Genomic DNA, 18,695 nt, shown 5'->3' with positions numbered 1-18,695 from the left:
TCATAAGGTTTGGAAATGAATTTTGATTAGAACGTGTTGATATCAGGCCCGTATTTTGGTTCCGGCGCCCGGTATAAGTCTTATATATGATTTAAGATAATTCTGTGAAGTTTGGTAAGAAACGGAATCCGTTTGACGTGATTCAGACCTTAAATGCAAAATTTGATGTTTAAAGAAGTTTTGAGAAATTTCATTGATCTTGAGGTTTAATTTGATGTACATGATGTTATTTTGGTGATTTTATTACACGAATAAGTCCATAGGATGTTTTTGAGGTTGTGTGTATATTTGGGTTGGAGCCCCGAGGGCTCAGGTGAGTTTTGGATAGGCCACAGGGTGCATTTTTAACTTAGAAAATTGTAGGTTTTCAGCTGTGCATGGCAGACATGCAGGTTTCTCATTTGCAAAGCCTGGCTCGCAAATGTGATATCGCAAATCCGAGCGGCTTGTCGCAATTGCGAAGAAAGCCCATGCCAGATCCCTCTTGCAAGTGCGAGATTATCTTCGCAATTGCGAAGTTTCCCGTTTGGACGGTGATTGCAAATGCGAAAGTCCAGTTTTCCCTGAAGGGTTCGCAAATGCGAGCCCTGTTTCGCAATTTCCAAGCTAGAAGAGGCCGGGGTTCGCAATTGTGAACCCCTGTTCGCAATTCCCATATCTGAGACCTGCAACTTTTATACTTAGACGATTTTAAACTCATTTTTCACATCTTTTCAAAATACAAATTCCTTTTGGCGATTTTCCAAGAACAACTCTTCTTCCAAATCGATTGTAAGTTAATTTTAACTCATTTCCTTCAATCATTAACATATTTTAACATGATTTCATTAACATCTTTTCATGGGGGGGGGGGAAATTGGGTGTTTTAGGTAGAACCTAGATTTTTCAAAAATTGGGGATTTGGACCTCGATTTGAGGTCCGATTTCAAAATAAATTATATATTTGGGTTCGTGGGGGAATGGGTAATTAGGTTTTGATTTGAACCTCGGGTTTTGACCATGTGGGCCCGGGGGCAATTTTTGACTTTTTGTGCAAAACTTTAGAAAAACTCATTTTCATGTATCGGGTTAATTCATTTAGCGTTTATTGATGTAATTAAGTAACTTGCGGCTAGATTCGAGCGAATTGGTGGTAGAATCAAGGGGTAAAGCTATAATTGAAACGTGAATTGTGTTCGTGGCATCGAGGTAGGTGTTTGGTCTAACCTTAGCTTGAGGGACTAGGAGTTGTGTCTATTTTCTACGTGTTAATTGTGGAGTACGACGTATAGACATGGTGACGAGTATCTATATGTCGGTGTCAATCATGGCCGTGAGTCTTGTGTTATAAATTGTTATGACTCCATTGTGGTTTATTGTGCCTCATATGCTATTATCTTCATTCCCTTGCCAGGATGTTTATTTTGATATTAATGTTCCCTGGGATGTTTGTTTGATAGTATTATTCCCTTACAAGGATGTTATTGAAATATCATTGTTCCCTTGCCCGAAAGTTATTATGTTGCTTTTGTTCCCTTGTCAAGATTCCTTGTGATTATTGTTGGCTTGTAAATGGGAGCGGGTGGTACGCCTACCACAAGAGTTAATGAAATGGGAGCGGGTGGTATGCCTACCACAAGATATAATGAAATGAGAGCGGGTGGTACGCCTACCACAAGATATAATAAAATGGGAGCGATTGGTACGCCTACCACAAGAGTTAATGAAATGGGAGCGGGTAGTATGCCTACCACAAGATACATGAAATGGGAGCAGGTGGTACGCCTACCACAAGATACATGAAATGGGAGCGGGTGGAACGTCTACCACGAGATAAATGAAATAGGAACGGGTGGCACGCCTGCCACAAGATATGAGAAATGGGAACGGGTTGTACGCCTGCAACAAGATGTGAACTGAAAGTGAAATCTGCCTTTGTTTTCCTTATCTTTCTTAGTAGTTGGATTTTGGTTCCCTATAATTCTCTTGATATTCTATTTTACCTGTTATTCCCCGAAGCATGTTTCCCCTTCTCATATTTATTTGTTTATTCTGCTTTACTTTTCGCTGTATATTATATGACTGCACAAGTTTATTTGTTAGTCTGGTCCTAGCCTTATCACTACTTCACCGAGGTTAGGCTAGACACTTACAAGCACATGGGGTCGGTTGTGCTGATGCTATACTCTACACTATGTGCAGATCTCGGAGCAGCTCTTGGACCATAGCTTGGAGACTACCTTCAGTCTACCCGGAGATCCAAGGTAGACCTGCAGGCGTCCGCAGGCCCTGGCGTCTCCCTCTATCCCTATTTTCTGTTTCATTTTCTTTATATTCCGAAACAGTGTATTGTTTTTTTTCTTCAGACCATGTTTGTAGTTAATCCTAGACCGTCTGTGACACTGTGACACCAGGTTTTGGGTAATTGAGGTTTAAACAGTTGTAATAGATACAGAGTTCAGCTATTTCGTTGTGTTCTTCTGCTTAAAATTAAATTTCTGTTGTTATTACATTATCGCTTTATGTTTGCTAAAAGGAAATAATTTGATAATGAAGAAAGTAGTTAAAAGATTGGCTTGCCTAGCTCTCATTAGTAGGCGCCATCACGACTTCCGAGGGTGAAAAATCCGGGTCGTGACAATGATCTGGAGTGCTTTGAAATAATTTTTATTTGTCTATTGTGTTGTGGATTTTTTATTGTGTTTTAAGTAAATATTTGTGTTTGTCTATTCAGTTTTCATTTTTGAAAGTTGTGATGAGTTCTTTGGTCGTGTATCCCATTGTCTTTTTGGATGTCTCTGATACACAGTCAAATTTTGTTCGTTTGCAGTGTCTATATCAGGATTGCTCATCTGTACAAGACTTTCAAGTGCCTTGAGAGAAAAAATGAAGCTCCCTATAAAACTAAAAAGAGAATTTGGTTATTTTGCGGAATATAGAATGGGCATTAACAATATGATCCTGACAATGCTATTGCATGGAGTAAATTGATGCTTTCCATGGAGTCAAAAATCGAACAACACTAATTTTTCCATCCTTTTGGAAAGAAAAAATAATTAATGCTATCATATATTTATAATTTTATGCACCCTTTGCCAGTTTGCTACTTTCGAGAAGTCTAAATTGTGTCAAATGAGACTACACGCCCATTGTTTATTGTAAATAGATAGTAAGGGCGTAGATAAGAGAGGGTTGCAGGAGTGATAAACACTCCCCACTTCCAACTTGAGACTGCGGATTCTAATCTGTGTGAAATATCATATCTTCATTGAATATATTTAGGTGCAAACTCTCGATTTTCATCTAATAGTTTCGTGAAGCTAAAGTTAAATCGCTTAGGAAGTCAACTTGCTTTTTACATAATTATTATGATAGTGATCATATGAATTTTATATGAGTTTTTCTAACTACTACAGAACTTTCTTTGCTTGAATTCTTTTTTTTTAGCTCATTTAGTGGTCAAAGAGTACTTTTGAATTTTGAGTCAAATTTCAGTGTTGCAACGACTCATTTGACGTAATAGTTTATCATTTTTTTTAATAGTACACATATTTATATCAGCAAGTGTCGCTGCAAATCTATACGTTTTTGGGTAACATATCAATGAGAAAGAGCATAATTAGAATAGTATAATTTTGTTCACGTTGGGCCCGACGAATATATTGATGATTAGTGACGGAGGCAGGATCTCCACGAAGGGGGTTCAAAATTTCTTTTGTAGCTAGTGGAAATTGAACCCATGACTTTATGTAGAATTTGAACCCCCTTGACCACTAAACTACATTTTTGGATTGTGTTAAAAGTGTTCAAAACTTAATATATAGAGATAAAAAACAGATTTTGCCTTGTATATACAGTGTAATTTTTCGACGAATAGTGTTCAGGTGAACACCCTTACGCCCCCTAAATCTGCCCTAGTTGATGATTGTGTAGTGGACGCTCATTTGTTTTATTCATAAAATAGTACAGGACCATGCGTGGTTGGCTGCTGTAATTAATTTACTACATGAAGACCTCCAAAAATAGATACTCTACTATTAAATCTTCGGAAGAATATGTTTCTATCGATTATTATGAAAAATTTTGTTAGTTAGGGAATTTAGTTAGGGTGCTTCTTTTACAAGGTTTGTTGCATTACCAATTTAGCATTCATATATTCCAAAATAAGTGATCAAGATCAACTCCATTAAGTAGAAACTGACGAGCAATAATTGTGTATTTGATGAAAAAATTATTTATTCAGTAAAAGTTGTCTTTTATACACTAGGCACAACTTTTATCTTGCATTCAAAAATTTTCTTTTACTTCAGAAAAATGAGTTTTTGAAAAAATAATAGTTTTTAAGTTAAATTGAAAATAAATCAATAACTTTATCAAACAGTGAAAAAATAATAGTTTTTAAAGTTAAATTGAAAATAAATCGATAGCTTTATCAAACAGTTCTTATCTTTTTTTCAGTTACCAAAGGTTGCGCAAAGTGCACCGGTAGCCATTTTTAAGCCCGTTGTTTAAAATATATTTACAATTTATAATGTATTTAAAGATTAGCCAATTCATCCAAATTTGAATTTGGACGTCAGGACTTAGTGTCCTGAATTTTTGAGCTGCTAATTTGAAATTCAGGACTAAGTGTCCTGAATTTATGAACCGCCAATTTTAAATTCAGGACATAAGATTCAAACTTCTGGACACAATTCTTAAACTTTAGGCGATGTCCTGAAGCTTAAACGAATTGGCTAATCTTTAAATACATTGTAAACTGTGGATATATTTTAAACAACATGCTTAAAAGTGACTACCTGGTGTCATTTCCACCCAAAGGTTCCTTGTTGGTTTTCACAAAGGTCCACCTTATTATATTTGTGCTTGAGTTTTTCCTTTTGGTGACATTGCAACACAGTTATATTTCAACCTTTCATTTAATTGGAAATACAAAATAATGGAGTAATAATAATAGAGAATATACTAAAATTTGTAAAATAGCATAGTACTGCAATATTAGGAAAAGGAAAAAAAGAAAATCCAATGACGATAATTCATGTGAAAAAGGAAAATGAAAATAGAATATTATTAGTAATTTATGTTTTTGAAATATATATTATATAAGAAAAGAGTAATCTGATTAAAAAATAACATGGATTCAAATTAGAACTCACGATATTACTATTCAAACTATAATAACTTTACTATCTTCATGATTATTTTGAAGGTCAAGTAAACATTTTAAGGTGCAATTGCTCAAATAATTGTCTTTAATTCAAACACTTAATAAGAAAAGTCTCTAAAAAGAGCTGGTATTCTTTTAGAAATATTTGTTTTTATATTTTCAGGTCCACTTTTAATGTAACACTTTTCTTATGCTAGAAGAGGACATCTCATCTTATTTAAAACTATAAGCAAATGAATTATCAACGGAAAAAGTGCGAATTCTTTAGCTATTCACAAATTGATGAGGTTTAAATAAATTAGGGTCTTTTTTTCTTTTACATTTAACTCACTAAGAAATTATCAATATGTGTTGCCTATGAATTTTTTTGTGTTACCAACAAGCCTACTTATTATTTTGCTAAAAAAAATTATTGTAAATTTTAAATTAGAATATGAGGGAAAAACAAACATAAAAAACAAAAAAGAAGCAATCTAATGAAATATTTGAAACCTTTTTATATCTTTTCGCTGATCTTTAATTCCAACAAAATAAGTTTAAAATCAGATGGTTAACTCGAAAAAACAATATTTTTATTAAATACAGATCCATATATATTTTTTATCTTTAAATATATTATTTAAATAAATATAAATAATCTTTACAAAATAACTAGAGAAATAAAATTAAGGAAATTATTTTTGTAATTCAGTGTTGGGCCCATGGGCCATCCCTCCTCCAGTATCCCTAGTAAATGAGAGTGCTACCTTATTATAATTCTCGTTGTTGATTTTCTCCGCATTCTTGGTCATGGCCATCTCTTCTTCTTCTTGTTTCTGCCACCTTTTCATTTCATCCAAGGTGTGTTTCTTATAATTTATCAAGAGTCGAATGTTTGGGTGAGATTTTCAATTCACTTTTTTTTTTTGGACAAAAATTAATTCTAAAATGATTATGTACTACTAGTCGCAGACGAACTGCAGGGCTTCTGCATTGACATCAAACATGTATACAAAGAGGAACAATGCTGCACCTTTTGCTCTTGGACCAGTGAAATCTGAACTTTCAAATCAACAAGTTGAGGGATTGGGAACCAAGTTAAGCACTGGTTGGAGTTTTCTGGGAGGATCAAGAATCGTTATTCGTCCAAATGTTACAAGAAATCTTCTGCAAAGAAAGAGCTCAACGGTGTCTGCTTCATGTAATCATCTTCCTCCACATATCATGCTCCATACTTTTAAATGTGTGCTAATTAATTAAAAAATTAGTTTAAACTAGTGCTGAATAATATAAACAACAACAACATACCCACTATATTCCCATATGTGAATGTCGGGAGGGGAGTGTGTACGCAGATCTTACCCCTACTTAGCGAAGGAGTATTTGCGGGAGGTCTACGATGATCTTAGATTTTTAAAGAACATGTCGAAAAAAGTAGTAAAAGTATTGCAGCAATCTAGATTGCTAATTAAGAATGTTGAATACCAGCTAGCTGAGTTACTTGCTTCAAGAATATTTTCCTCAAATTTGCACATAGATGAGCTATTTCTTAGGTTATCTACTCGTTTTGCAGATTCCAAAAGTGCTTATAAGCTAAAATCAGCCAAAAATCTAATTTATGGTGCCAAATTCAATATTGTGAGTTATATATATATATATATATATTTATTTATCCAAACCTTTGTGGACAGAGTTACTTTATTTGGTACCTACACTAGTGTGAGGTAACATATACCCCACACACAGCCCGGACATCACAGTTATCAACACAAAGGAAAAAAAGAAAAAGAAAAGAAGTATTCTATGCATTTCTTAACATTTTGAATCAATGTAGAAGCCATTTGCTAGCATGTATATTATCAGATATTTGGGGAAATTAAGTGTTTGTGCTCTTCTTTTGCAGGGTTTTCAAGTTCTGAAATTGCTGCTACTGCATTCCCTTTGGGATCAGTATCAGTTCTTCCCTTTTATGTCTTCATGGTTGTCGCACCTAAAGCTGAATTTGTAAGTTTTCTTGATAATTTTCGAGGGCTTTTAGCATATTTGGCTGCTGGTCTGCCAAAAATAGTTACAGTCGCTAGTCAAATATATTGTATATATAAAATATGTGTATTATATAGTAACATATAAATAGAATACATTTTCCGGCTGTTATTTAGGAGGGGAGGAGCGGCTATACAACATAAAAATTCCTATAACAACTTTTGGCCTGTAGATTTAAGTGGTACGGTTAAAAAAAAAAAAGGATTTAACTAAAAACATTCGGAAAGTCCAGTCAAGTCTCATAGCCACAACACCAAAAACTACACCAGACATCAGTAATGATAAAAAATAAAAAATAAAAAAGAGTAGAAACTGTAATGAAAAATAGACCAAAAGTAGCATTTTTGACAGAGTTTATTAAATATTTCACTGAGCGTGCATTTTTGACAAATTTAAAGAACCAAAATTCCTCAATAGTATATTTAAAGAACTATTTTAACCTATCCATAAGGACCATTTCACAATATATGCATTGATTTTTCAATTATATATGAGGTGCTGATTTTGGATAAAGTTAATGTATGTCCTACATCATGAAGTCTTAGAAAACATTGCTTCACTTCCAAGTTAAGTTGTGATAGTCATGGGCGAAGCTACACTCTGGTCAAATTGACCATTCTTCGTCGGAAAATTATAATGTATATATAGGCAAAATATTAGGTTTTAAAGATATATGACATATATTGAACATCCTTTGTCAGAATTTTTTTTTTACTTCTTTCAAGTTTGAACAAAAATATTTCTGACTTCACCGCCGGTGATAATTCGTCAATCATCATGCCAATTGCAGACTCACAAAGTGATGGAAAGCAAATTACCTTATATCGTGCTTGGACTTCTGTACTCATATATCTTGGTCCTTTCCTGGAGACCAGATACGCTTCAGCTATTATTTCATTATCAAGATCTGATTCCAGATGTATGTGCTCAACTCAACTACACTCTTGTTATTATTATTAATTACACTGCTTTTTTTTTTGTTTCCGGAAAAAAGATATTTCGCTATATTTGAAAACACTTTAATTTTTAAATTTTCTAGTTTATCCTTAATGACATGCTCTTACAAGTATAAAAATTTATTATGACGTATTCAAAACCATAAGTTTAAGCGTCTTTGGTATGTTATAAGCCTTTTTCTTCTTCTTTCTTAACCTCCGGATATTTGATATTATTAAAGTCACTTTTCATGGAAAATATATTTCTTGAAAATATTTTTTGTTGTTTGGTTGATGAGTAAAAAATGTATTCCACTAAAACTATATGTTAAGTTTAATAATAATATCAACAAATTAGAAAATATTTTGACGAAACTTTTGAGCTCTGGAGAATAATTATAATGTCTATATGTTAGTTGAAGTAACTATATGAAGTTAAAAGTTAAGATAGTTATAATGAAAATAACTTTCGTCATAAGTGAAGATAACATCATTTTTTCTTCTTTTCATAAAAAATGATTTTTTGTCATACCAAACACTCACAAATAACTTTCTCAACATGAAGAATATTTTCCTGGAAGTCATTTTTCCTCTATCAAACACACCCTCCTTGTGCCTACACTACTAGGAAATAGTTCTACTGCAACTGTTCAAAATCCGTTGCAATAGGTAGAAAAACCGTTGCAATAGCTCTATTAGAACGGTTAAGTACCCGTCACATTAGGTCGCGTGCCAATAGGTCTACGGCAATGGTTTCTTGCAACGGTTGAAGTGTCGTTGCAATAGGTGTATGTAATGCCACGGTTTGTAACCGTTGCCATAAACCTATAGATTGCAACGGTTATCTTAGCAAATGGAACGGTCCCAAACCGTTGCAAATATCATTATTGCAACGACTTTTGAGGCGATTGCAACGCTTTTTGATTGCATATCACAATACGGATTTTTTAGCTATTGCAACGGATTTTTTAGTGGTTTGTTATTACATGAATAATAAAATATTATACTGAAATTGATACAAATCACCGAAGAAACTATTAAATAGCAAAGTCACAAATCAAATTATCCAACTAGCACTATTCATATAGTATAAAGCAAAAAAGAGAATATTATTTGATAAATTCAAGAGTTACCATACATAAGTTTGCAAAAACTTCTAAAATAAAAAATTCTTAGAACATCTAAAGATCTTGCAACTATCAACTAATAATCTTAAGGTATTGACTGCCTTTTGTCTATCCTTTGTTCATTTTCTTCACTTACAAAATCATAATAAAAACAAAACAATCTATATCATATTTGGTTATATAACAATTAATTAAAAAAGAACTCACATGGAAAAAGAAGCGATATATGAAATCTTAACCTAGAGTATAATTTGATCAATCTAACTATACAGAAGCCAGAAGATAAGCATACAACTAGCGACTACCATCAAAGTAGTATCCATAAGTTCAATTTACAGAGTATAAGTCTCATGTGCCAATACTAACTATAGAGGAAAAGTATCATAAGAAAAAGGCCGGAACTTTATAACTTAGAATAACCAGTCAAATACAAAAGTACGAAACTTCATAAGGCAACAACCTCATATTCTACTAAAGTCAAATACAAAAAGTACGAGCAAGCAGAAACACAGTTCCTACTAACATGCACCAACAGACATCACTTTAGCTATTATAACAAACATCTTCAAAAACTCCAAGAAATAAAAATAAATCTCATTGAAAATAAAATAAAAAAACTTATTGTCATACCTTATTGTCATTTCACCAAACAGCAAATCTCCTTTAATTAAAGATATTTTTTTAACTTTAAAGTTTCTAGCAATTTAAAACGTCAATCTTGATGAAACATTCACTAACTCTAGTAATATGATATTCATCAACCAAATAACACAAGGATATCTTATTTTATCTTTACTAGTAGTTCATTCTTAATTGAGATATCTTATCATGTTGGTATAATCAAAACCCGAAAAATAAATAAACAAAAATCAGCACTGCATAAACAAACTTGTCAATTGCCAAAAGTTCAAATTCCAAAAAGTTTCCAAATAAGGTAAATCATGTTGGATGATTGAACTATTATAGACACACAATTAAACACTCAGTGCAATTACTAGATAATCGATCCATATAAGACAATTACCTTCAAAATCACGCAAGTGTTATTATTCAACTCTCACCTTGATCTCCTTGCTTAACTGGGGAAAAAAAAGAAACCACTGGAAAAAATTACTGCATAAAGTTTTAATCTTTAACTGCAACATAAATACAAACGAATACTGTAGAAAATTTCAAGCTTAACTAGAGAGGAAAAATCTAACGAAGTGCACATGAAAACCATTGCAAAATAATTTGGCATAATTGCACATTTAAAACTCCAGAAACCACAAAGATTTTCAACTTAACTGCACAAAAAAAATAATACTGCTAGATGTATGATTTGTTTACATTCTTAAAACTTTTTTCAATTAAAATTGATGATGCAATATAAATATTTATGTCAGAACCTACATATTACATGGAAGATATCTGATGAATTATGTATATTGTATTTTCTTCTGCCACCATATGAATATGTTCAGTAAACACAGCTATTACATTTGAATATCAACGAACTTTAACATACTACTAAACTAAGCCTAGAGAAAAGAGAGTAGTCCCTCAAATTATATTATGAATGTACGGATCCACACCAAGCATGCTCCAAAAGATTAGGACCACCAAACCAGTCTATGAAAATATCTTACAAAGTAATTTGGACATGATCATTTTATAATCCTTTTAAAGAATGCTAAATTACTAGTGAAATTTATTCTAAGAGGATGGATCATATATAATATTAAAAATGGTATTAACTAACCTGTCAATCAAGTCTTGTGCATCAAAGGACATCTTTTCACGGATGGATGGCTGAGGGACTTGCTTTGTTGATAATATTACCAAAGCTAATCCGTCAAGCAAGAAATAGTAATGCGTTAATGAGATGACGTCAAATACCTACTGCAAAACTATAGAGTCCATCCAGTACCTGTCAATTGAAGTCAATTCTATACCTCACAAAATCACAGGTATATACTGCAAAGTGTGAACGATTCAATTATGAACAAGGAAACAATTATGGATATTTATCAAATGTATAGATGCTATCAGACACTAAATAATCAAATTATGTGTCTCTAACTAAATTAAAAAATAAAGGTTTTGGACAGATTGACACATGTACTTTATTCCACTTCAAACACACTCAGTAGAAAGAGTTATTTGAAAGTTCATCATTGGAGCACTTGAAAGAGATATTTGTTCTTTCCAGAAGAGTACGTAGTTACTGATAATTTCCTTGGCAAGCCTGGAGAATGGAAATTCAGCATTAAGTAGTTGCTTAAACTGACCATAGAAGACTCTTTCTTATTAGCAATAACATTTAAATATTTCTTGATCAAGCAAAAGAGAGAATATATAAAATAATTTTGAGTCAAGCAGAGCTACTACTTTAGAAAATGTAGAACATATACAATATTGGTTATAAAATTTGAGGTTCAAAATTCAAAATGAGCAAAGAGATTCCAGAATTAGAGATCCCTTGATCCAGGATGACTATCTTTATAACTAACAGTCCTCTAGTACTCTTGATATGTTACTGCTTGGCCTAGTCCCATATTAATTTCCACAAATCAGATATACCATTCCTATGTTAAAGCAAAAGCAAAAAGTAACATTCAGCTCAAAAAATTTGAAAACAACTGAGAAGTATTTTATGAATTGACATATATTCTTAGAGCAACAAATAAAATATGATAGAGCAAACATATGTCCCTTCATGACCATTTTGTCCATAATAAATCACAGTTTCACCTACTTCACAGTTTAATACTTGTGCTAGAATTAACAACAGTGGAATATAAACTTGCAAAAGAGGTGTATTGGTTCCATATTTTTAGTTTTCTTTTAGCATCCGATTCTTGTTTTTTTTAAACACAGAAAATGATGCATGAATTATATAGGAGAAGTTGACATAAATTTAAATAATTGAAAAATATTGTCTATTTTATCATTAGAAATCTAGAAGCCTTATTATGTTTTTCCTATACAAAATATGCATGACTGACAATTCAATCTTAACTGCTACACAAAGTTAAATAAAGAATAAAGTTATTCGTGCATGTAAATAGATACTTTACACTTAGAAGTCTCTATATGTGAGAGCTTGAGATATTTAAAGGGCTTTTTGTCTACTTGACTTAAATCAATTCCTATATCATCTCATATCTTTAGATTCATAAATTACCTGAGGTGCCTCTTCTACTAAAGGGAATCTGAACCAAAAAGAATGAAAAATAAAGATAAAATGTAAATCTTTAGCAAAAACAAAACGAAACAGGACATATATTCAGTTAGTTCTCTTTAGAAAAAATAATTTACTGAATTTGATATTTGTTCTTGCTGCTATGCTATTGAGGTCCTTGCACAATATTCTGTCATTAGACTCAAAAATATTGTTCAAATGAAATGGTACGAGATATGAACCATAAGCATTCAATTCCGCAATATCTCTGCCCTCCAACCAAAAAGGATAAAACAAACAAATCATAAAGAACTGAAAATATATATAGCATAAATTGAAGATTTCACTTCAAAAAGTTTCCAACAAAGGTTATCAGTAATTGAAGAAACACAAAATACCTTAGGCAAATGAGAAATCTAAACACCAAGCACAAGGTACAAAGATCTACAAAGTCAAAAATGACGTAGAGAAAATAACAATGAAGAATAGAGAAAAATACCTTGGTACCCTAAGTCCTAGTGACGAGGGTTTTACAGACGATCTAAGAAGCAATTCCTACTGGGTTTTCTCCATTTGTCCGGCTCTAACAAGATCCCATTGTTGACCGTGAGGAGGAAGCTTTAGAGAAGTGGCAAAGGTGTTTTCTTGACTCGGTGTCTTCTCTATTTGCCGAATTCAGTGACTTTGGTTAGGGTTTGTGGCCAACATCAACGAGAGGAAGCTTTAGAAAGGCGTGTGCTTTGCCAGAGATGTGGCCTTGCGCCCTTGCTGGAGATGTCGCCATCGCTAGAGCTATTGGGACTAGTTCGCCGGATCTTTTGGACAATACTTTAGGAATAGAGAACTAGGGGTTCGATGTCTTTTAGGCAAGAATGACTTTGGAAAATTAGAGGAGGTTTTATTGTTCTTTACTTTTTTAAAAGTTCGGATGGACCTAGGCTAGGGTTAAGAAAATTATAAGAGGAAAAATAAGGAGGGAAATGAAAAGCATCCTAATATACTAATTTTTTTAGGGAAACCGTCGCTGCAAAGAGATCTATTACAACGGTTACTGCAACCTTTGCAGTAGACACATCTGTGGCAACAGTTAATGAACTATCGCGACAGTTCTATTTTAGAAGTGTTTCAATAGGGCTTAAAGTATACTGTAACACGTATAACCGTTGCAATAGACATGCTATCGCAATAGTTGTAAACCCGTTGCAAAAAAAAGCGATGCAATAGGCTTATTTTTTGATAGTGCTAATTAAACATTGTCATATAAAAATGAAGTGGATAAAGTAATAGTTTGTACTGATTACACTATTGGCGGTTCTAACAATATTTTGTTCTCATTCAGCAAGCTGGTATAACTCAGTTGTTCTCTAGGGAGATGTCATTAGCTTCTGCTTGGATTCACATTTTGGTTATGGATCTTTTTGCTGCAAGGTTGGTATCTCTGAGTTTCTTTTTCCTTCTTGAGTCGAGAGTCTACCTGAAACAACTTCTCTGTCTTTTTAAAGGCAGGGGTAAAGTTTGCGTACACTGTACCTTCCCCAGCCCCCACTTGTGGAACTACACTGAGTTTATTGTTGTTGTTATTGTTGTTTGTTGTATTTAGGGGTGACAAATGGGCGGGTTGGGCTGAATTTGAGCGGGTCAAGATGGGTTAGGTCAATAAATGGGTCATTGTCCAACCCAACCCAAAGTGTACTTGGGCTAAGATGGGCTGGGTCAAGATGGGTTAAACAATGGGTCATAACCCAACCCGCCCAGCTTGACCCATGTTTTAGACCATGTTAATCTTGCATAAAAAAAGCCTTTTACCTTAAAATGTGTAAGTTGAAAAAGTTTTTGGGGGTGGGGAGGTTGGGGCGGGTGAGTGATGCAGAAAAACGAAAAAACAGAAAATAGAAAATTAAAAAAAAAGTAAAATTTTTTTTTAGGGGTTTGCCCGGGGGGGAGTGGTGGTGCAAAAAAAAAACAGAAAATTAAAAATACAAAAAAAAGTAAAATTTTTTTTTTGAGGGGAGGGCAGGGTGAGGGGTGCAGAAAAAAAAATAAAAAACTGAAAATACAAAATAAAAAAAAAGTAAATTTTTTTAGGGGAGGGGGGTTTTGCTTGGGGTGGGGGTTAGGGTTTGTGGTGCAGGAAAAAAAAAATAGAAAATTTAAAATACAAAAAAAATATTTTTTTAGAGGAGGGATTTTGCGCGGGAGGTGAGGAGGGGAGGTAGGACAGGGTGGGTGGATGACACAGAAAAACAAAAGAACATAAAATTAAAAATACAAAAAAAAAAGTAAAATTGGGGCAACTAAATAAATTTTTATATAAGTTGACTTGAGATACCTTTTGTTTTGGGTGAGTTTCAAGAGTTGTATTTGGGCTGCTTAATGAGTCAGAATTGGCTATAAAATATAATGAGTTAACTTGCACTCAGCCCAAATGGACCCAAGAGCTAAAATGTTTGTAACTCAACCCATTAATCTCTAGACGGGTTAGATGAGTTTGGGCTCAAATTGTCATCCCTAGACTTGTATCTCTGTGTTTGTGTGTGTTTACTCTTACCCCATTTTCTCTTCTTTGTTTTGGTTATTTATTTATTTGTTTGTTTATTTTGGAGATGGGATGCCCCGTTAAAACTCTTAATTATTATTATTTTATTTTTTTTGAAACAGGATGGTTTATCTTGATGGATTGCAGAATTGTGTCGAGACCCGCCATTCTGTGTCACTGTGCTTGATGTCTTGCCCCATTGGAGTTATTAGTCATTTTATCACCAAAGCTCTATCCAATAGAAGCAGCAAAGAGAATTTACGAGTTTAAGTTTGTATGTATTGACGTTATAAAGAATATTTATGCAATCAAGTTATTTAGTTTAGGATATAATTATTGTCACACTTCTTTTTTGCGCGCCCGGCCCCGAAGGGTTAAAATGCGCGGGAGTTTTTCCAATTTAAGTGACAATATTCGAAATGAGATTATTTATTTAATTCAGAGTCGCCACTTGGGAAAGGTTTGGCTTTTGGTGTCCCAAGTCACCGGTTTATCTTGAATCCCAAATCGAGGAAAATATTCGACTTTCCAAATGAAGTCTGCGAACCAGAAATTCTAAGTAAGGAATTCTGTTGACCCGAGGGAAGGTGTTAGGCACCCTCGAATCCCGTGGTTCTAGCACGGTCGCTTAAATTGTTATAATGGCTAAATATCTGATTTAAATACATGTTATGACTTATGTGCTTTTATTAAGTTTAAACCGCTTTTATTATTATTTTTAATAGAATTGCAACGTCGTGAAAATGCATCTCGAACCCCGTCGCAATCAATGCACCCGTGGTTGTTAATACATTCTGACTCCATTGAGATTTGGATTTGGGTCACATAAATGCGCACCCGAATTTAAGAATGTAATTTAATTAAAATCGCGCCTAAAGAGTCTAACGCGTTATTATCTTTGAGGAAGGCTGCGAAATTCGCTGAACAGTCCATCCCAAATTCTAAGTATTTATTAAGGTTAATTATTGAGGGCCCCGCAATTTGCATTTTTAATTTGGTGAGGCTCGTCTCAGTATTTTAGAAAGGATATCCTAAAGCGACTACATTTCTAATGTGTTTGTCTCTAAAATAGAAGAAAAGATACATGCTAATTCAATTATATGCTTTGGCCAAATCCGGATTCTTATTAATCATCTGATTAATTATTTACAAGGGGAAGAAGCGTTATACCTCATGGAACATGCTTTTAATTTGATAGAAGAATTATATACGAGATTGACGAAATGCTACACTTAAACCACAAATACTCCTCGAGTTAACTTCAAAACTTATTTAAACAGGATTAATAAAGTTACTCATTATATGGTGCTACTAACAATATTCGGAACTCATCCTAAAAAAAGAATTGCCTACCGAAATCGAAACTCCCAGATTTAAGACTGTGTTGTCTGCGACAATATTTTGGAAAACCAATTCGCCCTAACATGCTCAATACAACTAAAGGAAAGTTCGAATTAATGATTACATTAAATGGTTACACATTACATGAATTATATAGTCACCTCCCGTATACCTCTAAACGAATCACCTATCGAGGTTTTAGATCCATATAAGCTTCGACTAAGTACAAACTTACTAATACATTCTCTATTGAACTACAGACTAAAGTTTACATAACTTAACAACATTTATAAAGGGCTGTAAGTAGAACAAACAGATGATTATAATTCCTTCAGACTTTTCAATTCATGCTTTTCATTGTTACAACCAGTTACACCAATATGGGGGCTTGAAATGTGTACCTGAAAATGCTTACAACGAAGAAGCGGGGAAGTCAGTAGAGCAATAGTAGCATACACCAAACAGCAGCAGTAACAACAGATAGTAACAGAACAAATCCCAGTGCAAGATGCAACTAGAGCCGATGGAAAAATAGCCAAATGATAGCAGCACACAGTGGGGTAGAATCAAACTTCAGATAGACCAAATTCAAGACATAAACTAATGCAACCCACAACCAGTAAACTTAGTTAAGACTTGGGAGGATCAGAATTGATTGAACAGGTTGGAAACAAGTGAAATCCAACAACAATAGGGAAAAGTTTCTGATTTTTTGTTTCTGTGTCTTCTATCTCTCAATGTGTATCTGTATGTGCCTCTCTATTTTCTCCTCCAACCTCTAATCTTTCAGTCTAAAAATCCAGTTCCTAGATCTCCAAAATCAGTTCTCCTTTTAGTTCCCAATTTCAGTCCCCTCTAATCTGTCTGAGTTTCTTCCCAAAAATTCAGTCTGATTCTTTTCTTTTCCTCCTTCCGTCCCCCGTCTAATGGAACTTCTGCCTGTTCTTATAGCCTAACATCAGCTTTCACAGCTTGTTAAACAACTCAGAACCTATTCCTTTTCAGCTGTTTTTCCCACTCAAACATTTAAAATTAGGAAACCCCCCATGATATTCCCTGACAGTCCTTTTAATTGGTTTATTAAACTGAAATCAGACATGGGCAGCAAGAATACAATCTGACAGCATATGCTGTCAAACTATTTTAATCTTAACAAAGGCCTTTAATGCACATGTTGTGCACAAGTGCACATGCCCCCCAATTCAGACTGCAGTTACAGACCAGACCCTTAAATTTCTGATTCAAATACAACAATTATAAGTAGTTATGCTCAATTCCTAATTTGATTTAAGTAGGACTTCAGCAGAAAATCAATCAAATTATTATCATTTAAAGCTTTGAACTTATTGACGATGTGTATCGACTCGACTATACTAAAGGTAACACATACAGTCGAAGCTAATGATCAGAAATCTAACAGTATCAGCAAAGGGTTCAGATTGCACTGTTAATACAAAAATGAACCTGGGAACTAATTAATCGACTCATTCCAAACTCGGCTGATTGTACAACTTACACATACACATATTATCAGTAAATGAAAGAAAGACTCGATCAAACAGAGAGGTCCAGGCAAGGTGGACAGGACACAGTCGACCAACAATTCAGAAATAAAATGAACTAATATTTTGCGGCAATAAACAAACATTCAATTATAACAAGACTCATGAACTGATAGAAAAGAAAAACAGAAATACCTGAAATCTTGAAAAATCAGCAAACCCTAGCTCGGATTCGAATTGATCTTTCTTAGGGTTGAACAGACTTTAATCGAAGTGTTCTCAAATGAGAAACACTTCGATTAAGGTCTATTAGACCCTAATCACTTGGCTCAAATAGACACAGATCAGTCACGAGGAACCCTAGGGCTCCTAAAAGCAGATCTGGGATTTATGTTTCCCTGGTTATATTTGGACCAAACCAAGCATGGTTTGGTCACGAGTGAGGTCCGGGGACTGTATGGTGTGAAGCTGGGGTCAATCGGTGTAAGTCAGGTTCTGACTCGAATCTTCAAATGAAGATTCGAGAAGGTGGGAGGGGATTCGAGCTAAGTGGTTGGTGGATTTGGGTTCAGGATGGTGAGGTGCATCTATGGTGTTAAGGTGAGGGTGACCGGCGTCCATGCCGCCGGGATTAATGGTGAAGGGAAAGGGGGCGGCTAGGGTTCCAAGGGGTCTGTGGTGAGGACGATAGAAGGTAGGGGGTGTTTGGATGGGGCGTGGGGTATGGTTGTAGGCTTATATAGTTAGTGGGTAATGCTGGCCGTCGGATGAGACGAGATGAAGGGCCAGGATCTTTCAGCTAGTGGGAAACGGTGTCGTTTCAAGTGCAAGGGGTTGGGGTCGGTCCGGGGTTGAACGTGTCGGGTTTGTTCGTGGGTATGGGGAATGTGATCTTGGCTGTTGATCATTCTGAGATCAACGGC

At 34.4% G+C, this 18,695-nt stretch overlaps 1 protein-coding gene across 2 annotated transcripts; it reads left to right on the top strand.

Moving 5' to 3' along the window:
• Nucleotides 1-5,925: 5,925 nt before the first annotated feature.
• LOC104216582 (protein ABA DEFICIENT 4, chloroplastic-like) lies at nucleotides 5,926-15,354 on the top strand. 2 transcript variants are annotated; one of them, XM_009766663.2, is made up of 6 exons: nucleotides 5,926-5,986; nucleotides 6,092-6,326; nucleotides 7,029-7,129; nucleotides 7,959-8,087; nucleotides 13,733-13,821; nucleotides 15,052-15,354. In XM_009766663.2, exons 1-6 carry the CDS (start codon nucleotides 5,936-5,938, stop codon nucleotides 15,197-15,199), a joined length of 753 nt encoding a protein of 250 aa, XP_009764965.1. In that variant the 5' UTR covers nucleotides 5,926-5,935; the 3' UTR covers nucleotides 15,200-15,354. The 2 variants fall into 2 exon arrangements, with proteins under 2 accessions (XP_009764965.1, XP_009764966.1); XM_009766664.2 differs by having other exon boundaries at nucleotides 5,928-5,986; nucleotides 6,098-6,326.
• The last annotated feature ends 3,341 nt before the right edge of the window (nucleotides 15,355-18,695 follow it).

The sequence above is a fragment of the Nicotiana sylvestris genome, chromosome 9, assembly GCF_000393655.2.
Source record: "Nicotiana sylvestris chromosome 9, ASM39365v2, whole genome shotgun sequence".
Classification (NCBI taxonomy): Eukaryota; Viridiplantae; Streptophyta; class Magnoliopsida; order Solanales; family Solanaceae; genus Nicotiana; species Nicotiana sylvestris.
This window is presented reverse-complemented; position numbering and strand designations above follow the sequence as displayed.